Below are 24,326 nucleotides of genomic sequence, written 5' to 3'. Positions count from 1 at the left end.
TGCATAAAATCATCATCTGTCCACCACAAGCAGAGTAACAGACAAAAGACATCCAATGTCATCTGCAAACACTGAAATATGAAATAAAGAAACTTACTATGTGGGGATATAAACCTGCTTCAGCTTGCTTTCTGCCTCTGCTGCCTTCAGTCTCTTCTGTTCAAAGAGGGAAAAAAATGGATTCTTCATTAATCCCAAAATAAAAAAAAACTGTTGCCTTTAACAAGCATTGCTTCAAATAAAACTCAGCCCTGCATCCTGAAAGTTGGAGTGTGGAATTACAGTGGTAATAATTAAATCTGTCGATGTAATTCAAAGGAGTTGTTTTCTCCCTCTATGCTTTTTAGGGGCACATAAACACAATTTATATCTGAGCACATGAAATCCTTGGAGAGCAAAGGCTATCCCTTTGTGCATGCTATACAGTTGGTTGCTCTTCTCAAACACAAGGACCTTTTTAACCAGATTTTTTGCTTCTTTGGTTGTAAACATGTTCTGCACCACCACGCCTATCTTAAGGGGAACTACCCTGTTTCTACACAGAGGGCAGTTTTATCATAAGACGTAACACTTAGTCTGTGAATAGCTATATAAAGTTTTCGATAGCTCTAGAAAAAGAAAAAGTTTAGTAGGCCGTGCAGCAAGCATTTTTCAAATTTATTAAGCAATGGAGGTCCAAGGAATGGTGCAACTGAATTAGACGTAAAAGTATCCTACAGTTTTTAAGCTGCACTCGTACAGACTGCCACTTCAGAATTAATCACTGCAAATACATTTATATCGGTATAATAAAAACATAACGAGGACCATTTTACTATGTGTGGCAGCTCAGAAAAAATTAAATAAAGTAAAAAGAATAAAAAAAGACATTTCAAAAGTGGTCAGAGCTGTGGGTGAGAACTTTATTTCAATAGAAAGCCTGATTCTAGCCACTTCTACTTATTTTGTATCCCTAGGGATACGGTTATAATTTTAAAAACTGAACAAGCATGAAAACGTCACTTTTTGTGGGGACTAATTTTGAACTGTGTGAAACCTTTTGATTTTACAGAAAGACAGTTGGAATAGTTGTTGTGAACTGCTTTGGTTTTGTTGTGCCTTTCTAATGAATCAATGAGTTTTTGCACATTTTTAAAAGGAAACAAAATCTTGAGCTTAAGCTATTCAGCTCCTTTGAGAAGTCTTTTTTGAAGATGTTGACTGCCTGATACGCTTTTCCTTTTCTTTTCTTTTTTTTTTTAATTCTTGCAGCTTCAAATAAACATAAAAACTGGAGTATCCTTTTCAGATTAAAGTCCCATGTAGTAGTCAATAAAAAAAACAAAAATAAACAAAGCTAGGACAAAGTTGCTTTATTTATTTATGCAGGAGGAGTTTTTGCCCACTAGAAGCGCGATGCAGTTGTTAGGGATGGCATCGTTTAGTTTAATCTTGTGTAAATGTAAGAAAAACACACACTAATTACAAAAAAAGATGCATGTAGCATAGCAGCTACATGGTTTTCTCACCTGTTGCACATATCTGTCTGTAGTCTTCCACATGTAGTAATACTCTATGATACTGGTCAGAGACTTCCACGGCAGCTTCACAAGAAGAACGGTCGAGCACGGGGAGAGAAAGAAAGACAGACACAGAGCAAATTAATGATATTAATATCTCATGTTCTTGCCATCTGGGTGCGAAGCCTTCATGTATATTCATGAGCAAGAGGCATCGTGACCACAGAGGCTCAGAGTTACTGGCTTTACTTGGTTCTGGGCCTCAGACGGAAACACAGAGAAATTCACACATTTAATAAGTATTCATGAGCACCTGGTGCCACCGCATACACCCATACCCTGGCTTTATTGTACAGTAGAGGTAGATGGTGGGAAGGAGAGTTCAAAAGAACCAAACAGTCATCCCTCACCCCCACAGGCTTGAAAGGCGAGTGCTAAAATTGGTAATTTTGTGCTTCACAGAACAGCAGCTTCAATTTATGCAGATTACAATGGATTTCCATTGTGACAGATTTTCACTGATGAGGGAGGACGACTCTTTGGAAACTTCTCAAAGCCTCAAAGTCGAACCTCTCAACTGTCCATCGGCATGCTGTGAATACATTTCACCACATGAAGACTTTAACTGCACAGTGAGCAGTCTCTCACAGTAACGGGTAACAACCAATCAAATGCTACATAAAAACAAAATATCTTAAAAGCACCATAAATAATGTAATATTCTTTTGAATAACTTCTACGTCAACAGGATTACCAGGCAGAATGATAACAAAACACTTACAAAGTCTTGTCGGATGTCATTGAAGTCTTTTCCATATTTCTCTAATGCCTCTTCAAACATGGCAGCTTCCGAGGCGCTCCACTCCTCCATCTCATCCCTGCAAAGCACCGGGCCCCCCGCTGGGACCAGTACGCTCAGCGCACTGGACAAATCGTAATTATGGCGGTGCAATGTGTCCATCGCATGGAACTGTAATCAATGCACGCAGAAAAAAAGCTTACAAAACCATCAATTAAATCCCAGCAAGGTGCTGCAGGGTTCGACTGTGTGTGTCCCACTGACCAGTGTGATATCTCGTGAGGCTGCAGCTGCACTCATGTGTAAGCTTGGCTGTCTAACAGAGCTGCTGCAGTCCAGCGCTCGGGCAAAGGTCCCGACCGCCCTGAAAATTACCCACAGTCAGTCAATACATGATACATATATGCACAGCTTACTGCATGGTCTGACATATTAATGTGCAGGGCATGTCTGCAAAGAAAACACTAACAGCCTCACAGCTCAAAATATGCACTGGGTGGTATGGAGCAAAAATATATGGCAAACACAGATGAGTCGTTCATCAGAAACAGTAAACAGTCGTTTGTTAACCAAAAAGCGATTTAAATCTCTGCGTGATTCATTTTTAATTCATTTTCATCCTCCCTTATAAATAAAAACCCATGACAAATTCACATATTGAATGAATAAAAATGAAAATAATGAGCCAAACTTATGAGCCATGGCTCATAACAGTGTGCATTTATATTATCTCACACACTAAATATTTCAGCCAATCCTTCACAGCACCACGGGCTATTAAAGTGCTAAAACTCAGAATTATTACATCTGTGAAACTGCCTATCCAGTGCATGCGATCGAGAAGTTGTTGCTGTAGATGTGAGGGCGACCTACCGTGCCACCACTAAGAATTGGTCTATCTGTTTGTTGGTGAGTGGGCACTCTGGATCCCACAGTTTCTCTTCTAGTTTGGCCTGATCTCTCTCATCTGCCTCACCTGCAAAGCCCAGAGACAACAGCTCACACACACAGTAGGATAACAATGGATTTGCCTTCCACGCTTATTTGCTTATTAGTGATGGTTTTAATTATAAACTAATTACATTTTGTTTATGCTTTAGAAAAAGGGTTAGGAAAGAAATAAAGGTGAAATCTGCGATTCACCTTCTTGTAGCATTTCAGGTACATCTGCCTGAAAACGCGGTCCCACTCTGATCTCTCCTTTGTCAGCCAACAGGGTTTTCTGTGTTGGGTCATAAACCAGCGAATAGAAGAAGGTATCCTAAGGAAAACATCACATCCATTAATGTGGAGCTTCCCAGATTTTGGCAGGGCTGGGATTCCTGTGATCTCCAGGTGTTATAACAGATATAATTATACTTATGTGACAGACAACATGCAAAATATAATAAAGAGTTTTAGTAAAAATCTAATATAATCAGTCAACTGAGAAGAAAATATTACTCAACTGTTTACTGATTATTTGTTTAGGTCATTTTTAAGCCATACATGTTTTGACCGTTTAAATAAACAATAAAAAAAACTGTTAAAAAAAGAAAGTAAAAGGAACGTAGCATCAGCCACACGGACCTAGCGACGTCCACCACCCCCAGGCACCCTGTGGTTGCAGGGGGAAAATATTTATTTCCCCAACTGGTTGTTGCTAGGTGAAATTGTTGCAAACAGTGTGACGTTTTTTTTTGGTACAGCACCGTATAGCTGTGTTACTAATTTCACCTACCAACTGCCGGCAACCTCCAGCAATCACTCAGCCAGAAAGTGGGAGAATACAAACTTCCTAGCAACAAGTTGCCGACAGGTCCAGGCTTGCATTACCTCAGCTTTTTGATAATATTGTCAAGATTCTTCCCACAAATGGCAAACTTTTTTTGTGCATTCCCCAATTTTTATTCATCATTACCAATATAAATGCATCACAAGTCACTAGTTCACCTGGCCGTTCACTCCCCACCAGTCAGGCCTTACTCTAAGACAATAAAAAATTCCCGCTTTCTGTGCTAATCAAGCCTAATTCTTTGCAATGGTATTTCTGTCGTGTAACAGCTAGCTTCTAGGCCTTATCCAGTGAGCTACAGACACTGTGGATTCTTTATGTATTCCACTTTATGTCTACCCCAACAGCACCCTGTATTTTCCTGATGAACGAAATGAATCACTACGTTTTTCTCTATTGGTTAACAAACCCATTTTATATCAATGTGAACCAGCGCTGCGTCTGCCTCCATGTACCAGAGGAACTTGTGCGCATGATGTCTTGATGCATACTCAATCATCCAGGTAAGTAAATCCCCAAAAGTTGATTCTGTTCATCTGGAAGATTCTGTTCATCTGGATGAACAGAATCATCCAGATGAACAGAATCAACTTTTGGGGAGTTGTGCACATGATGTTACAAATGAAGAAGAGTGGGCCAAGGTGCAGGCACTAATTTGGATCTTCATAGATTTGCTCATGGTAAATGAAGCAACGGTGTACGCAGCTGCATCTAAACCCTTTAAGACACAAATTGATTATTTGTATTGAAACAGATTTCTAATGTGAGAGTCTTTTTTTAGGAGTTTAATAACTGGCAGGGACATATCTGAAAAGCCTGAATACTTCCTGAAGCAACAGAATTTAACAACAACAACAACAACAAAAAGAAGAAAAGGAAAGAAAAAGCATGTAAATTATGACCGGACTTTCTATGATGCAGCTTGAGGTAACAAAAACCAGAAAGAGACATCAATTTGTTCCCCCCTCTCAGGCTTACCTCTTTGTCAAGGTATGAAAGAACGGCTTCAGTCTCATTCAATAATGCGACACTGCACTTCCCCCTAATGGAGAGAGAGAGGGGAGGAAGCACACACCATATAAAAACACAAACAAAGGAAGTGCGCACTGTGTGATGGATGGATTCATGGCTGAATGAGTGACTATCCATGGGCACTGCCTTTAGTTGGCGAGCTGTACAGTCCATTTTCTGTATGTATTTGTATGCCTCTGTGCACTGTACCTGATGTGTGTCGCAGGTAGACTCTCATACTGCCGGGAGAGGAAGAGCTCTCTGTGGCGGAGCTGGTGTTTCTGTTTTTCTGTTAGCTCTGTCTCTGTTGGGTTCTCCTTCTCCTCCTCGAGCTCCTCTGCAAAGGAAAAGACAAAACAAATGAATCCATTTCATGAGACACTTTTGTCATCAATATATCCCAGAGACAAAAAAAAAAAAAAAACAGTGACTGATAAATGTGAAAAAAAATAAATAAATAACATCAAAACTCACAGATTCTTCAATTTATCCCTCAGACTGTAATTTCACATTTGTTAGCAGTGCTTTCTCAAATGAGGAGGCCCATGCTTTTATGACTCTGGATTTGCTGGTTGGCACATAATACTAGGCAGTATATAAACATATTAAATCACTGGTAAACAGTGCAGGCACTGCATACACTTTGAATAAATATAATTCTATAAGTGGATTTTCAATATACTAGAACTTATATAGTGTCACATTTATATGAGGGAAATGCATGCATTTGTCAGTTTCAGAGAGAAATAGAATTATTTTGTACAGTCAGTGAGGTAAGACAAAGATCTTAATTAATAGGTTTGACATTTACAGGGGAATTACTTCAGCAGCTTTCACACCATATACAGTGAAAGATCCCAAGTGATGCTGAAAGAGGAAGCAGCGAAAAGCAGCCTTCATTTGAAAGTGAAATTTTTCAACTGCCATGAACATTATTTTATTCATCTGCAATGTGCTGGGGAAACAGCAAAAATTGCTTTGCTCAATTGATTAAAACCCAGTCTGCCAATCATGCGTCAATGGCTAAACTCTGAAAACATGACAGTATTGTTTGCTGAAGACAACATGTGGGTGGAACAGCAGCAGCAGCGAAAAATACACCAACATTAGAGTCTGGAAAATGTTGGCATTTCAGTTAATGTTACATTAAGAAGTGAAACAAATGTAATATCCTGAAAAGAGTTACTGTTAAAAATGTATAAACTGCAACAGATAGCATTTGTTGCAGAAAATACTCTGCACATCATCTGCAAAGGCTCATGTTTTTGTAAAATACTATTATATATAATCCCCCTCTCACCCTGTGGGCAGTCTTTATTTGTTCTTCCAGCTCAGGTCCTCTACCAGGGGCCTGGGAGCTTGAGGGTCCTGTGCAGTATCTTAGCTGTTCCTAGGACTGCGCTCTTCTGAGCAGAGATCTCAGATGTCGTTGCTGGAATTTGCTGGAGCCACTCTCCCAGATTGGGGGGTCGTCACTGCTCCGAGTGTTACCATGGGGACCAAAGTTGACTTTACTCTCCATCTTGTCTAGCTGCTCTCTCAGCCCTTGGTTTTTCTCCAGCTTTGTGTTTCTCCTTACTGATGTTGCCATCATTTGGTATAGCTACATCCATCACTATGGCCTTTTTCCTCTGCTTGTCCACCACTGGTTAACCATCTGTATCCCACAGGATTTTAGCACGGTCATCTTTGGAGACGTGTCCCATTGCGACCTCAAAGCCATACCTGCGTTCCTGTATACTATGCTAGGCACATTGTTATGGCGTTGCCTGTATGCCCTGCCTGTTAGCATCTTGCACACTGCTGTTATGCGCTGGATTTATTCAGGGCCTTAACCCTTATTGATCTTGTGCTACCATGATTAGTGTCTCTGTACTGTCTTTCATTCCAGCCAATGGTAGGATTTTTTTTTTTAATTTAACACAGAAACATCTCATTACTAAAGTTAAGTGATGTCATAAGCTTAGTTAATGTTAAAACAGATGTGCCTGATTGCACCATATCCAGTACAGAAGAGTAGGAATGCAGTCTGCTGAGATTTTAAAGCATCTAAATGCTGTGTGTTTACAGTGGTCCACAGGCTTAATAAAATATAAAGTTTGATACACGCAGACTGTACAGTGCCTGCTGAATTGAGGCAAAAATGTACAGCTGTTATTTCTCTTTCGCTTCTTTCAATGCAACATCCCCCTTGGCTCAGTCTTAACAGCTGGAGGACACTTCATACAAACCATTACTCAACTAGACTAAACACAAAGTTTTTCTTCTATTTTGTTTGAGTTTGTTTTTGTCCTCCCACATGTTCTGCTGTCATGTTGATCAGAAGATCATTTCTACCTGCGCTCCTGACTCCTGGCTGGTTAGTAGACAGTTATACCGGCAGTTACTGAGAAATGGACATCTTAAGTTTATAAGAATCTTAGGTTGGAAGAGCATTCGAGATACTTCTAACCATCTCTTACTGTGTGATCACCGCTCTGGAGACTCAGTTCCTTCCTTTGTTGGTTATCTTTTATCTGGGGCTGCCCAAAATTGCACAGCATACCCGGCTTCACACAAAAAGACAGAGCCACACATCTGTATCTTTCTACCTTCAACTAAAAAGTTTTCAGCTATGACTCTTACATAAACTTTCGTCCTGTAAAAATCAAATTTAGTTGCTGTTCTTTTGTTTTCCCTCTGAAATAATGTCAAACATAAATTAACTGGGTTTTTTTACGCTGCACTAGGCTGCCATAAATTTTATTGTTGTTTCTCGATTTTCTTCTGACCAGCTGGCAGACGAAGGACACCAAACACCTTGCAGAACTGGCACAGCACTTTGATCAATGCTCTGTCTCTGCATACTGCAAGTTTTATCTTTTTGTTCTTGCTTTATGTCTATAAAGTCTACCTCAATCAGGATAACTGGTTTTTACCAGCAGTTCTATGACACATACACAGGGAACAGTATTTTTCCAGTCAGTGCTGAATGACGTGAATGCAGTAAACATGTTGTTCACTGGGTCTCCTGCTGCTCTTCATTGCAATCACCCACATCTAAACTGGAAATCTGCTTTGGTGGAAAGCATGTTTTTTACTTCGAGAAACTAACTATTAATGTGTTTTATTCTGGCCATTAGCCTTCTGGAATCAGGTAGTCTGCTTCCCACACTGAATAGGTGTTGCTGTGATGACACTTTCTTTTCCTTTTCACTTCACACATCCACACTCAAATTCTGTAAAATGCAGTAACAAGCAATTGAGAAATTGCTGTGAAATACAAACATGAATCCCCCAAGTTGGAGTACAAATTTAAGTTTCAACGTCTCCATCTCTGGCATTAAAAACCTCTTATTTCTAGTTAAATGTGCAATTTACAAAGTTGCCAAGAGAAATCACTATTGGAAATGTCATTCTGATTGACAGAAAGCTTAATTACATTTTTTTCTGAAAAAAAAAAATCCAAAGTGTCATGTCTCAAGTTTAAAGTCTTTAAAAATTTTCGATAATTAAGTCATCCTGATATCATCTGTCTGTTGAAATTTAGCCATCACATTACATCCTCAAAACAAGAAGGTTCTGGGTTCAAATCAAGACTTGGGCCCTTTTCTGTGGTGCTTGCTTGTTCTTTCCCATAGGGGTGGGCGATATAAACGATATACGATAGAAACAATATAAATTTGGCCAACGATAGAGATTTTGACTATACCGCTCTATCGCGATAGCGCATGTTGATGTCATCAAGCTGCGCCTGTTTTGGTCGTCTGGTCATCTGCAAATTATGCCGAGAGTCATAGCAAAGAGATGAAGCACTTTTGAAATATGGGGAAAGCCAAAAACGGTGCTTCCTCCACTTCCGTAACATTGATTCATTAATGTTGAATTCTCTCGCAGCTGTTGTATTCCCATGTTGTTGCAGTATATTAATAACTAACCTCGTATTGTGGATGAATAATCTCAGTTGTTCTCCTGACTGAAGTTTGGCCCGTGTATAGCATCCTGCTATGCGATTGCATTTGTCCCTAACCACCAGAATCCCTCACGTTAACTTTTATCAAGTGGAAAAAAAGTTGGCGTTCATCCTCCAGCTTCACTGTGCTAATGTTATGCTAACATAGCTGTGTTGCTAGCAATCACGTAGCACAACATTATATACCAGGTAGTCCAACTTCAGTAACCCTGCAAACGCCACTGCTGTTTAGTTTTCTGTCTTCATTTATGTTGGAAGTGGTAGCAGAGCTGTATGTTTTAAATAGTTTCAATAATCTCTCAGAACATGGTATGCCATGTTTAGGTGGAAACTAGCGAGCTAACTTCCTGTTAATTTCTAACTCCATTAAATTTAATAACTTCTGTTTTCATGGATGCCTGGATGTTAAACTTAATTGTTACACCTGGTAAAGCAGCAACGCTGATGATTTTATTAAAGATGAAAGAATTTAGACCGTTTTAACTCTCAGTGTTCGTTTGACTTTGGGACCTGAGGGGACGGAGTTTTGGACCCAGATTACTCAGGACCCAGAAGCTCCTCACTACGGCAGCCGTAATGCTCTGACAATCCATCAAGCAGTGCGGCTTACCAAAGTTGTACTAAAACATTTAACAGATTTCTGCACGCCAAAATCAGTTCAAGGTCAGTAAGCACAACCAGAATTCATACATAAGGCGCACTCTCGATTTTTGAGAAAATTAAAGGATTTTAAGTGTGCCTTATAGTGTGGAAAATACATTATACAGAAGAAAAGAATATATCGCGATATATATCGTTACCGCACATGCTTCAAATTATATCACAATATGAATTTTAGGCCATATCGCCCAGCCCTACTTTCCCAGTACTCCAGCCTCCTCCCACCATCTAAACCATGCGTGGGCTGCGTTGATTGGTAATACTAAACTGGCCCCAAGTGTGAATGGTTTCCTGTCTCTCTGTGTCAGCCCTGTGACAGACTGATGACCAGTTCAGTCCAGGGTGTACCCTGCCTCTCAGCCTATGACAGCTGGAATCAGCTCCAGCCACTTGTGATCCTAAACTGCATAAGTGAAAGAAAATGGATGGATGGCTTAATCTTCACCACTGGTTACACTTCTGTCACATAATTGACTAGTCTAAAATATCACAACTCTCCTTAAAGGAAAAAATACAATTTAGAATACAATATTTCATAGAGTCCAAGGTGACACTGCTTGATTTGTCCAACCAACAAAGACAAGTCACTCTAAAGTTTAGCAAAACAGAAAGAACCCATCCACCCAGTTTCTTCTGCTTATCTAAATCAGGGTCACAGTTGAGCTGGAGCACATCCCCACTGCCATAAAGCAAAAGGTGAGGTCGCCAGTCACCGGGCCAACACAGAAAAACAGAAACCATTCACACTTACCCAAAAAGTTTATTCTGTTCATCTGAACATAGCGTTTTCAGTGGGAGAAACATTTCGTCACTCATCCAAGTGACTTCTTCAGTCTCCAACTTTTTGGGTTTTCCTTACCTGGATGATTGAGCATGCATCAAGACATTTACACTTACATTCCGACATAGAAGCAGTTTAGTCTCACCAATTAACCTAACCCCACTAACTGCATGTCTTTGGGCTGTGGAAGGAAGCCGGAGTACCCACATAGAACCACATGGTGAATTAGAGCACAGAACCCTCTAATGTAAATACAACAGTTTAATGTGTATTAATGCAAACACAATCTAAAGAAACTGTACTGTTTTACACAGATGATGCGTCACAACTGCTACTCACTTGCATGTTTATCTGCAAGCTGGATGAGGCTGTGGGAGATGTCTCTCCTTCTGTAGAAACAAACTACCTTGGCCTCCACGTTCCCACTGGCAGTCTAAAAGAGAGGAGAGACATCCAGGTTGACTCAAATAAGTGGCAACACCTACCTGTGCAACCCTGTAATTTCCCAAGAGACCTGGCTCCTTTGTGTACCTATCAAGCTGTGCTCAAACTCAGCCAGTATTAAATGTCGTGACTGATGACTAGATGTGGGGGTAAAAGGTTTGAAAAAGGTTTGAAGAAGAAGAAGAAAAAAAAAGAAACAACTTATACTCCCCACCTACCTGCTTCCAAGTTTGTGTACAAAAGCAAATGTATCTATATAAAAAGGGATCTGGAGTAAATAACAGGAACAACGATGTGCATATCGATGCACTAGCTAAAGCCACAAAAATGTCCATCGTGCTTGATCAAGCACTCCATTTCACCTTTACCAACACGATAAGCTTCATACAGCTTGTATTTGCAACAGCAGAGGTTTATTAAATCGTATCATGCTGCAGGGACTTCCTGTTACTTCATCATTTATGATAATTACGATGTCTCCTGTCTTTAGATTATAACATTGAGCCTCAGTACACTCTTTCAGGATGATAATGTGATCTAGCATTATTCCACCCACACAATCCGATAATGACCTGCATTTATCTGAACATCTCAGTGCAAGCATGACACAGGAAAAGCTTTTACACACCTATTAACAATGCTTGTGAAGGATTTCGAACAAAATAAAACAGGAATTACGGTAAAATGCCGAGAGAAAAAAGAGAGAGCAACAACACTGCTGTTCAAGGTTGGTATCAGCTTATAATTAAAATAAATCTGCATCTTTAGCCCAAAGCTACATGAGCTTGTGAAATGTTGATAATAGTCACCCCGCCTACACACACACAGGTGTGTCAAGTCATACTAATGACAGTTGGTAGATCAGGGAACACCTGTCTTTTCAAGCCATATTACAAACAAGGTCACAAAATCCACACAAACAATGGGAAAGTGATAGGGTGGGGACAGGAGCACAGAGGAATTCAAGGAATTCTCTAACATATTCTCACACTCATGAAAATGAAAAACGCACACATCAGTACCTTATTGAGTTCTTCTATCCGACGGATCAGGTAAGGGTTACTGGAGGAGTTCTCAAAGAATACATAGTCTGCAACAGGAAACACGCATATCATATATTTAAATATATAGACCACATGAACTTTAAAAAAAAAAAAGGGGGGGGGGGGGGGCAGGGATAGCTCAGTAGGTAGAGTGGTGGCCCCATGATCGGAAGGTCAGGGGTTCGATTCCCCTGAACAGCTACCCTGAGGTACCCCTGAGCAAGGTACCGTCCCTACACACTGCTCCCCGGGCGCCCAGTGGCTGCCCACTGCTTCACTGAGTGAATGGGTTAAATGCAGAGAGGGATTTTCCCCACGGGGACCAATAAAGTACACTTTCTTCTTCTAATACATTGGCGCTACAGTAGGTCAAATCAAAGAATATGCATGTCCTTTAATCAATAAATATGTGCAAAGTTGTGACTTTCAGAAAGTGTTGCACCAGAAAAGTTAAAAGGAAAAATCTCTAGTCAACAACCACCAAGTTATGGGTGAATAAAAGTGCAAAATTATCAGTCTTTCAACCTGTTGCCATATGTTACCACACTGTTTCAGTTTGTATGAAAAAATAAATTAAAGACAATAAAAACTTCAATATGCCATTAAAAAAAAAAAAAAAAAGATTGCCCATGCATATAAATAACATCACCAGATGCCAGTATAGCTCTCTGGGTTTGAGTAGATGACCCATATGCCGTAAGCCTAATGCAGAAGCACTGGTTTGAATCCCCATCTTTCTTCCAGCTTATGTGTCTTCTAGACACTGCCAGTTCCCAACAAATGGGACAAATAAAATAAATGTAACAATATCTCTTTTTTTTTTTTTTTTTTATTAAACTTTACACAACTTTAGGTTGTGGCAAAGGCAGCATTGACACAAAGTCTGATATATTTCATTCCACATGTTCCAGACTTTTAAACGGTGAAGCGGCATATTTGTCAGAGTTGTGCATGTCATTAAAGTCTATGTATCATCATGCTAATGTGTATGATAACCCTCAGCCTCTGGGATGGGAATGTACTGCACATCAGTGTTGGAATGCTGTAAAAAGTCAAAACCAAAACAAACCTTAAATAAATGAATAAACTACAGATCCCATCTTTTTTTTTGTTTGCAATGTAGCAGCAAAATATTGACTACATTTGTTAAGACTTGTTCCATACAGGGAGAAAAACTGTACCTGAATGTACCTGGAAGTTTGTGTGTCCTATCGACAAGTTCACGGAGTTTACAATGAGCACCTAAAAGCAGCAGAAGTTAGCCTAAAGGTGACGTGAGGGGACAATAAGCTGATGCACCTCGAAAATACCGGTTATAAAGTGCTGCAAGATATGTCTATAGTTTGCGTGGCATGTCGAGCATTAATGCAATTAGGCTACGTGGCCGTCTGTGTATGGATTTAAAGCTCAAGTATTCCTGAATAAATGTGTAAAAGCAGACGCAGCGACGCCATGCGCGGAGACAATAATTTGATGTTGAATTCCAGTAGACTGCTAAGGAGCTAGCTAGCAAATCAGCCAGCCTGCATCCCTGTTTGATAATTAATTGCCCTTGTGGTTACTGTAGGTGGTCACTTTGGCAAAACAGTTTGGCACCTGATGTTACCGAGATGGTTAAATACGATCATTAAATGCAGCAAACGAGCGCTGAGACGTCATTAATGGTAATCAGTGAAGCCATCGCTGGTGCTAACGTTAGCTAAATAAGGTCTCGTACTAATGGCTGCATGCCAGGAGTGGCAAATACAAAGGCAGCTTCAGACTGTCCGTGGTAGCATGTTAACAACCTTTGAAACACACGTCTAGTCGTGAGGTCTATCCGTGTAGAAGCCCCCTGTATCCCCTGGTCTAAGAATTCAGAAACCCGGGGAGCAGCAAACAAGTGAAAAATGTTTACATTGCCAGCTAACCATTTAGCAAGCTGGCGGCTAGCTGCTGTGGCCACGACAGACGCGAGGCCTGACCCATTTTGAATCTCAAATATACACCAACTCTCACCTTCCTGCTTCAACTTAACGCGTCCACGTTGCTGTAGCACATCCGCATCTCCACCATTAAATGCAAACAGCTCAAAATAACGCCCAGAAGGTGCAAAACTGTAACGGTTTCTCTTTGATAAAAAGATCCACATTGACATACATACCTCCGACCCGGTACATGTTGGCCGCCATTTCTGCCCTCCCAGTGTGCAAACCATAAACTAAGAGAAATGGAATAAATTAATAAAAACAATAAAAGTTACTCTCTTTGAAGGGAAAAGGAGCGACAAATTAAGATGGTCGGGACTCCGGATGTGTAACCTATCGGGAGAATTATGGCAATTCAACCCCCCCTCCTCCTTCGAGTCACAGCACCCTTTATGATACAGTTAACTCACGGCAGCCAAAAGAAGTCGGATCAACCCGAAAAACCACTGCTGACGCTGGAGGGGGCCCGCGCACGCGCAGCACAACCACACGCGGCCCACACGCGCAGACACCAGCCCACCTCAGAAAACATAAGAAAGCAGTATGTACATTATTTTTTAGGACATTTTTATATCTGTAAAGCCAGAAGTTTAAACTCGAATCTAATCATTGAAACTGAGTCTCTCTAAAATTCCTAACAAATCAGAAAGGGCTCTAAAACTTAAAAGGAACTGTTTACAGTCTCTGTGTTGTTGTTGTTGTTGTTGTTGTTGTTGTTGTTGTCTTTTACGCATCGTTACATGATCCACCTTGACCAGAGTGGACAGAATTAGAAATGAGTATGTAATTTATAATTCTAATAACTTTAGAGAAGCGAGGTTTAGATAGCTTGGAGGGATATACTGTGATATATTAGAAAAAGGATGTTAAAGATTTACCTTCCAGGCAGTAGTAAAAGTAGAAGACTTCGGAGAAGATTTATGGCTGTATTGAAGAAAGATATGCAGATGGTTGATGTAACAGTGACATAGTGAGATGAAGGCAGATGATGCTGTGGCAAAGAAGAAGAAGATTCAATATATGATTATGTTTTGTATACTTGGTGTAGACATCCATCCATCCATTCCCTTATCAGGCAGGCAGAGGCAGGGTACACCCTGGACAGGTCGCCAGTTTGTCGCACGGCTAAAACATTGATGTAGATATTATTATTATTATTTTATTTTTCTATCAAATGAGCTGGTATAGAATATTTGCATTGCTAAGTTAAAACAATTACTATTTTCTTTATGTTTGTTCAAAACAAATACATAAATAAATAAAGCTGCACATATCTGCATAAATCAAAATAATAGTAAAAAAAAACATTATTTGTATAATAATAATACTAGCAATAATAACAATAATAAATTATTCATGTGTGCATATATTTCTCTTGCTATTTTTTTCTATTATACTTACCTCAACATAATGTATCTTTTGTTTCACAAGTCATATATAAGTATCTCTATCTATCTTAATCAAATGATATAAAATGGTCAAAATTTTAATAATGGTGCAAGCATATCAAATACAAGCTTCACATCTATTTTTTTGTCAGTGTAACAGGGAATATTACAGTGAGACATAACTAAGCTTTCTTAAACAAGAATTTTCCTCCCGGTTTTCATCATGTTTGACGATAATTTCTCATCTGCTTCCAGGAGAATCTAAACAGTATTTTATAGGAAGCAGCAGTCTCCACTGTGGACTTAAATCACATATTACGCTCTATACTCCTGTTGCTTATGGATTTTTCTCTGCGTGTGTCCGCGCGCGCGCTTGTGACATCACTGATGGGATTGGCTGGAGCTGACTGGGGGGATGAGTCTCTTCTTCAGGCTACAGAGGGAGACGGAGAATAGAGTCAATGACAGAGGGAAGAGTTAACAGTTAGCAGCCACGGACCTCAGCGCAGGGCCACCTTCACTCAAAGCGAACCACGCCCCGGGGCAGGGGAGACGAGTTCCCCAAGTGCCCAAACTCCTGCGATGGAAGGAAGAATGGACTGTGAAGAGTTCTTTTAGGCTTTCATGATTTAAGTTGTCAAAATGAAGTTCGGGAAGAGCATCTGCGTGCTTAACGTCGGGGGAACCCGGTACGCCTTCACCCGTGAGGTGATCAGGGATTTCCCTCTTCGACGCGTCAGCCGCCTGATTGCCTGCGCAACCGAGAAAGAGGTCCTCGAACTCTGCGATGACTACGATCGGGACCGGAATGAGTTTTTCTTCGACCGCCACGCTCAGGCTTTCGTGTTTATTATGTTGTACGTGCGCTCCGGCAAACTCCGATTTGTTCCCGGAGTGTGTGAGCTGTCTTTCTACACAGAGATGCTCTACTGGGGACTGGAGAGCGCGCACTTGGACTCCTGCTGCCAGAAACGCCTGGACGATAGGATGTCCGACATCGGACTGGACACACTCTCTGAGGGGGACATCGAGGATGAGCCCCAGAGCACAGGGGAGTCAGTGCAAGAGGCTGAGCTCACATGTCGCGCTAGGTGGCTCGAGAAAATGCGCAAGGCTTTTGAGGAGCCCAACTCTTCCCTTGTAGCGCAGCTTTTGGCTTCAGTGTCCGTGATCTTTGTTATCGTTTCTATGATCATGCTGTGCGCTAGCACCCTGCCGGATTGGGATACAGCCAAGAGAACTACTGTGGAGGAACACAGGTAGGCGATTGTCAAGGGTCAGTTAACTTGAAGGAATAGAAGCCCCCTCATGAAAATGCTGCCAAATGTTTCGGCGCAATGTGTGCGGATATCCTACAACTGAGACAGTCTTGTGTAAAAGTGAGCTGAACAGATGAAATCGTGTCAAATATTTGATTTTGTCATTACAAGTAGCATAAATAAATAAATATACCTCTTAACATTTGATCATGCATGAGTTCAAGGCAACGGCCAAAGTCATTGCGCACTAATATTAACCACGAGGTGGATGCATTGAGATGTTTTCTACCTCAGCTTTTTGAGTGTTTTCTAGGATGTTTGGTATAATAACATAAAAATAAGAATGACAGCAAAGCAAGATATTTAAAACATCCATGTATTACGTTGCCTGCAGGGGATTTGTTCTTGTGCTTTAGTGAATTGATGCCCCTGAACTCAATATGCCCGCTGACAAGTTTCAGGCAGCACATTACACCTTAGGCTCCTCCAGCCGGACAGGCCCCCGAGGAAGCAAATCAATAGCCAATCCATAGCTTTCCCCTCTTATTTCTCCCACCCTCTTCACAGTTAGTCTGAATATGTTTACTGTCCTGCTTAGTTTACACTGCATTGCGCACATGAAGGGCAAACATCAGGTAATCATAGATTCATAATATTTGAGTGGGCAATGAGATAAAAGTAGAATGTGTACTGAGGGGATTATATAATAGTGCAAGCAAACAAAGAAATTAGGCCACTTACAGGAATCATCATAAGTCAGAGTTTTGTTTCTCTAACTTAAGCATGTAGGCGCGAAAACGTGTATCTCCATGTCTGCGTGATTTTGGCCTGTACTTTCCTGGAAGCCTGAGCTGCCCATTCTCTATATAAGGTTAGGTTATGCTCCCTCAGGCTGGACATAGTTTTGAGTTTTGGATCAGCTACAGTGGTTAAGTAGCCAATACAAGTGGCTTGTATACTTTGAGGGCAAAAGGATTCCAATTTAGTTTCATGTCATTAGATGATGCAGTTCTCTCAGTTGCTACATAATTTGGGTTGGTGCAACTATTCTGATAGTTGCTTTGCAGGTATTTTTGTCATTTCTGGGCTTCACTGCATTTATATCTAATGCAAGAATCATCATTCTCTAATTCATTTTGACTGGCCTTGCTCTGCTTGTCAATGGGGTAATTATGTGACCGTCTTTGACACAGTCTTTCTTTGAAGGGTTTAAACCCTCCCTCTGTGCAGTTTGCCGGAAATTTACTAGCCCATGTATCTGTCCTGCTGTCTTTGTTTACTTGTGCCAGGCCTGAACTGTGACAGCTTTGTTCCTTATTTCCCATCATTTAACTCCCCTTGCTTTGCTTCCTCCTTCCTCACATTTACTGACTGCCAGGCAGTATTTCATATTTCATGCCATCCATATCTCACTGTACCTCCTCTGTCATTTCCTGTTTACAGTGTGTGCAACTAATTTTTCTTCTATCTTCTCTGTAGGATAGTGGAGGCAGTGTGTATTGGCTGGTTCACGGCAGAGTGCATAGTGCGCTTTCTGGTGGCTAAAGACAAGTGGGACTTCCTCCGCAGGCCACTCAACATCATCGACGTGATTGCCATTACCCCTTACTATGTCACTATGGGGATGCCGGGTGCTGGGCTCGGGGTTGCTGGAGTCATACTCCGAGTCCTGAGGATGATGAGAGTGTTCTGGCTCATGAAGCTGGCCAGACACTTCCTGGGACTGCAGACTCTAGGGTTGACTCTCAGGCGCTGCTACCGAGAGATGGTCATGTTGATGGTGTTTGTCTGCGTTGCCATGGCTATATACAGTGCCCTGGCCCAGCTACTGGAACACGGCTTGGATCTCGAGACCCAGAACAGTGATTATGCCAGCATCCCTGCTGCTGCCTGGTGGGTTATTATTTCAATGACAACAGTGGGTTACGGGGATGTGTACCCGGTAACAATCGGAGGACGGGTGCTTGGGGGAATGTGTGTAGTGAGCGGCATTGTGCTCCTGGCGCTGCCCATCACATTCATCTACCACAGTTTTGTTCAGTGCTACCATGAACTCAAACTGCGCTCTGCCAGATATGCACGCAACCTGTCGGCAGAAATGCTGCGATGAACATGTCCTATCCTGCCTACCATCCTGCCGACAAAAAAAAGAAACTCTAATGACCAGAAGACCATCAAATGTTCGATGTGCCCTTTTTTCCTTCCAGATTTTATTTTGTCCAGTCTACATCCAGGTACAATAAATTTCCTAGAAAAACCCTTTAAACATTCATATATCAAACAGAAAAAAGAAGACTAAGAAAACATAACATTTAACAATTGTGAAATTCTGCAATATCTTCATGTGTTTCAGTTTATTTTGTTTTTGAAGTTATTTTTTATTTCCCCTAAGCATCAGGAAAACAAATTGTCATTATAAAAACAACTATCTGTGAACATTTAGTCAGTGCAAAATATATAAATGTCAGTGAAGGACATTGGTAAATGGCATCTTGTTTACCAGTAGAACAACATCAGTCAACAAGGCTGATACAGACAGCAAGGCAGATATGTTGGAGTATACCTACCAAAAAAAAAAAGGACAGAAAATAACATAAACCAGACATACAAAGATGGACTATACAAATATATTAACTTAATAGTAAAACAATAAATTAATGTTTGCTTATGTTTTCAATAATTTATTCTACTCTGAGTTGACAAAACAAGATATTTTCAAGTCAGTGAAAAAATAACACAGAGCTCATATTTAAAGGTACTAAGCTTATTTTAGTCAAACACAAAATGAAACATAAATGCTGTTGTTTTAATTCCTTAACACTATTAGAATAGCTTTGCATGAATTATTGTTCAATAGGGCCTTGTGCAACCCCTCAGTTCACCCACTGTCTGAAATAAGCTGTTATAGCTTTCTCCCTTTAAAGGCACCCTCCCTTTAATCCAACTTTCTTCTGATTCGCTGTCCCTTGCAGACAGAAGCTCTGAAAGGCTGATGGCTGGGGCTTTTGCACTCATAGACAAAGCTGTGTGCTTGAGATGATCATGTTAAGTATATCTGCTGTTTTTGGTATCTCACAGATTTAAGTGTGAGCATCAGAGCAGACTAAAGGCTACTTGTACATATACACATACATATCACTATTTTTTAAACTTTGTTTAATATGAGATTTCACCAGTGCAACATTATATATGACAGAACATAAGTAAAAGAATAAAATCTATTTTAAAACGGGTTTAGATCAAAGCTTCTAATACATGATGTAGAAGTTTAAAAAAGTGTGACTATAATCAAAATAATGCATTAAAAACACTACAAATAAAAATTATATCATGTATTTACTAAGTCACATTATGTTAGAAAAAGAAAGCGCAGCCAATTGTAAATCATAGTATGTACCATTGAGATGAAGAAGATCAGGGTTAAAGCACTTCAATAGGCTGTAAAAAGAAAAAAAAAGTGTGGAACAATGCAGAGCACCAGCACCAAAGCTTACCTTCACGAAATGATCGATGTGTGGTTGGAAGGTAAGTTCAGAGTCAACCCACACACATAAATATTTCATTTTTCCCCCCGTTTTCTGAAGAGCTCCAGCATCATTATGGGTTAAATGCAGCAAATTAGATTTAAGTTGATGTTCTGTCTCAGGCCAAAGAGCATAAAGCAGGTTTTTATTGAGCAGTAATTTGTTATCTGACAGCCAAGTTTGTAGGTTATTAAAGTCTGATCGCAGAGCCTTTTGTATGTGTAGAATAGAAGCTTTTGTTTTCATTGTCTTGAACCAACATGTTGTGCGACTCTCTTCTTAACTGCACCATACGTAACAATAGGAATACACAGATATTTATTAATTAAACGCAGACAGGTGCAGTCAATCCAGATCTGACAGCGGCTGCTGTTTACTCATATTCCCCTGGTTACAACACTGGCAGAGACGGCTGCGTCAAGTGCAACGTGTGTGTATGTTTGTGTTTGTTTGTCTGGCCATCAGCCTTTCACTTTGTCTAAGCTTTGCACACAGATGGTACAAGTTACACAAGATTGATGTGTGACCTAGATGCATCCTGTTAAACCTGTGAAATAAAGAGAAGGAGTGAACAGGGGACTGCAAAGTGGGGATGGAGGAGTTAAACAGAGGGCTTAGTTTGGGGGTCTGTGGGGGGGAGTTAAGCCGATGATAATGAAATATGGAGACAGGTCACCGAGGACTGCAAGGTGGCAGACAATAACACTGAGATAGATATGACAGAGCAGATGGAGTGTGAAAGTGAGCATAAAAGATTCTGGGCAAAAATGTTGGAATGTGGTTCAAACCCGAGCACGAAGAATTCGCTTCTCTGTTTGCCAGTGAATGTAAGGCATTTTGTATTTCTGTGTCTCCAAGGCAACATCATCCTCCAGCATGTCAATCATAATTGTGGTTTGATTTGTGTGCACGCAAATAGGCTACATCCACGCACACCTCCTGGCTGGCACGCAGCTTTTTTGTCCTAGGATTATCTGGAATATCACAGCATCAGAGCGATTATTTAAAATTACCAAAAACAAACGTACAGGGGGAAAAAAATCAAGTGTAGAGGGAAAAAAAAAAAAAGAACAATGGAGGCTGTCAATGTCATGGTTCTGACATTCATGATTCAGACATGTTTGCACGGTTTGCCAAGATGATACAATTTGTTGAAGAGACACATGATCCAAACAAACAAGTCAACACCTCTCCCACACAACAGTCTTTCTCTGCATCTCCTCTCCTCTTCCTCCTGTTGCCATCAACAATCCTCTTTTTACACACACGCATCAAAATCCTGCTCTTCTTCTTCTTGCAAAGGAAATTTAAACAATGTTCACTGTGTCTTTGTACTGATAGTAGTCTACATATGTTAAATCCTCATAATCTGTGCAGCCCTGTATGTATTTAATGTGTACTGTAGACACCTCCGTATCCTCGTAGCTGCTATTGATGTGCTTTTTAAGTAGTTGCACAATTGAATTAAACACAATCAATATTTTATTACCTACCTTCCAATGCATTATTCATGTAGCATAGCTTTTTACCAGTGAAGTTTGGCCAGGCCTGATTGAAACCATCAATCAAAACATTTTCATCAGTACACTCTGGAGTTGTAATTAATGTGATCAATGTACGAGCTTTTGTAATAAAATTACTCTTTGCAAAATGCCTCTGACTGTCTAATAGTGTATTAGAAATCAGATTGAGCCAGAAAAATAGTCTGATCTCAGTGTCATGTTCTGAAAATTATCAGTCTCAATCATCAGCTCTCACAATATTCAAACTCATGATATTCTTAATTAAATTAGCAGAACTAAAAATTGACCTCAGGACGTGATCAGTGAAGGTGCGATTTTGAAATATTCATGCAATGATCGCAATACCATTTAAACCCTTCTCCCATTACTTTGTGGAGGCAGTGGGAATGTAACATTTAACCCGAGGAACATCTGAGCCTGTTGGCAAGGTCATTTAGTGCACTCATTGGATTCACACTGGAGCGATCATTGCACTGCAGTCTGGTTCACAAAGTACTGCCATGAGGGTAAAAATATCTAATCAGCCAATCACTTGGCAGCAACCCAGTGCATTTAGGCATGTAGATATGGTCAAGATGACCTGCTGAGGTTTAAACCGAGCATCAGAATTTAGAGGAAAGGTGTTTTAAGAGAGTTTGAATGTGGCACAGTTGTTGATGCCAGATAGGCTGGTCTGAGCATTGCAGAAGACTGTTGATCTACTGGGATTTACAGCCATCTCTAGGATTTACAGAGAATTGTCTAAAACAAAAAGGGGGGGGGGGGGGGATATCCAGTGAGCAGCGGTTCTCTGAGTGTAAATTTCTTGTTGATGCCAGAGGTCAGAAGAGAATGGTTAGACTTCTTTGAGTTGACTGGAAGGCAACAGCAGTTCAGATAACTGCTTATTATTACCTGATAAATCTGTAGGAACTGTGCGATGCTATCATGTCAATATGGACCAAAATGTCTAAAGAATGTTTCCAACACTGTATTGAATCTATGCCACAAAAAATTAAGATAGTTGTGAAGGCAAAAGGTGGACTTCCAATTATAAGTCACAACTGGTGCTAACAGGGTTAAAGGTCAACAGAGAATAAGACCCACATACAGACACCTGAGGCAGAGCGAATATAGCAGAAGTAAAGGTTGAAGCAGGCTAGGGTCCAAAACCAGAAAGGGCAATCCAACCAGACAAACTAAAATGGGAATTCACAGGCAGGCATCCAATGTCCAATAAACAGACAAAAGGTCAAAATGCAAGCAGGCAGAACCTGGGAACCAAGCTGCACTTGGCAGCGGTTGGCTGCTGACACTGAGAAAAAAAAGAAACTTTGAAGTGTAAAAAGACAAATTCTGCTTTCAGCCAAAGTAAGACGACAAACTCAGGAATCTTCTTCAGGGACGATTTTAATTGCAATCTCAGCAGAAACTAGCACAAATCATGAAAGGCTCGTGTTTCTTTTATTACTAATGTCGACTTGCAAACAAAAACCATAATGTTATGTGACCTTCATGCATGCAGGTGCTCTATACACCTCTGGAAACCGTTAAAGAGGGTCCGTGTGTCACTTTGTTATAATGGGCCACTTTGTTATAATGGGCCTTTCTATGTTCTAAGCTACAAAAACAGCTCCTGGAAGGACGAATTAAAAAACATGACACAGAAGACAAAGCACACACATATGAAGCCGGTGGGGTGAACATATTATGTAACTGCAAGGCTTTTAGGGAGTTACATACACATATAGCTAATGTTACAACTAGTACCACTTTTCTATAATAGTTTTGTCCTGAACAATTGCACAACCACTGATAAGAACTGCAATTCTCTTAAAAGAATGATCAACAATTAAAAAATATTCAAGACATTTTTTTAACAATTACGTAAGAAGGCTTGTTATAAATGCATCCTTATGGTGTACTTCTTTATAGCACTCCATTTGAATAATGTGTGAGCAGAAAATGTTCTATTTTAGAGTTATTTCCAACAACACTTTATGCCTTTAGACCTTGATGACACCAGAGGAAAGATTCTCAAATCGCCAAAGTTACTGAACTTCATTATGATGGCAGTGTGAGTGCTTAATAAATATAAAATGATCAGACATTTTTGAGTTAATTCACTCAAAACCACAAAAATCTTGACCTGCTGGTGGCACAGAAGAAATATTTTGCGACTCATAGATTTCATTCTCTGGGGACTATGCATGTCACTTAACATTTTCAATTTGTTTGTTGGTTTTAACACATTTTTGCTACTTGAACATTCAGAAATTGTAGATTTGTAGAAAATGTAGGGTCTTATTTTTTATTTTTTAGGAGATCAGGGATTCTCAGCTATTTCAAACTCAAATTAATTGAAAACTTGAATTAATCACGTGTGTAACTATCCAAAGTATATTGCCAAGGTTACCCTAACTGTGTGACTGAAAGAGCCTTTTGATACAAGGGAGAATCCAGCTGATAGTTAGAGATTTTAAAATACATCACATATCGAGCTGCCAGTTAAAAAGTCCAAAGATCAGAGACGCCCTGCCAACAGAAATTAAAAACAAAAACATTATGACTTTAAAACTTTTAATGGCAAAGAAGAATTATCACTAAATAAAGGCACCACTATGGTGGTTGGTTGTATTTTTGTGCCTGTTAATTCCTATTTTATTTTGTAAATTCCCAGGCTCTTTACAATTTTGACTTCCTTTCCTTATTAGTTTTCCGTG

General features: G+C 40.2%; 2 protein-coding genes across 4 annotated transcripts in view; one reads left to right on the top strand and one right to left on the bottom strand.

The window, feature by feature from the left end:
- Positions 1-14,379, bottom strand: part of mta3 (metastasis associated 1 family, member 3) — a 28,319-nt gene extending 13,940 nt beyond the window's left edge. For 2 of the 3 annotated variants that reach the window (XR_014893637.1, XM_085284937.1), the window contains exons 1-11: positions 13,962-14,099; positions 11,943-12,010; positions 10,816-10,909; positions 5,294-5,420; positions 5,051-5,114; positions 3,442-3,559; positions 3,172-3,274; positions 2,563-2,662; positions 2,281-2,469; positions 1,509-1,583; positions 98-156 (exon numbers count right to left, since the gene is read on the bottom strand). Coding sequence is in view for 2 of the 3 variants with exons in the window: in XM_085284937.1 (XP_085141063.1) it covers positions 98-156; positions 1,509-1,583; positions 2,281-2,469; positions 2,563-2,662; positions 3,172-3,274; positions 3,442-3,559; positions 5,051-5,114; positions 5,294-5,420; positions 10,816-10,909; positions 11,943-12,010; positions 13,962-14,094 (1,130 nt within the window). In the remaining variant the exon portion in view is untranslated. The other variant, XM_085284938.1, reaches the window with a different exon arrangement.
- A 1,392-nt stretch (positions 14,380-15,771) lies between these two features.
- On the top strand, positions 15,772-18,870 carry kcng3 (potassium voltage-gated channel, subfamily G, member 3). Its single transcript, XM_085284936.1, has 2 exons — positions 15,772-16,577; positions 18,057-18,870. The coding sequence occupies exons 1-2, from the start codon at positions 15,961-15,963 to the stop codon at positions 18,685-18,687; spliced, it is 1,248 nt and encodes a 415-aa protein (XP_085141062.1). The 5' UTR covers positions 15,772-15,960; the 3' UTR covers positions 18,688-18,870.
- Positions 18,871-24,326: the final 5,456 nt, after the last annotated feature.

The sequence above is a fragment of the Mchenga conophoros genome, linkage group LG8 (genome assembly GCF_057382185.1).
Source record: "Mchenga conophoros isolate Kocher_MC1m ecotype Shallow Benthic linkage group LG8, M_conophoros_male_GT1.1, whole genome shotgun sequence".
Lineage (NCBI taxonomy): Eukaryota > Metazoa > Chordata > Actinopteri > Cichliformes > Cichlidae > Mchenga > Mchenga conophoros.
The sequence above is the reverse complement of the archived record's forward strand: the minus strand, read 5'-3'. Positions and strand labels throughout refer to the sequence as shown.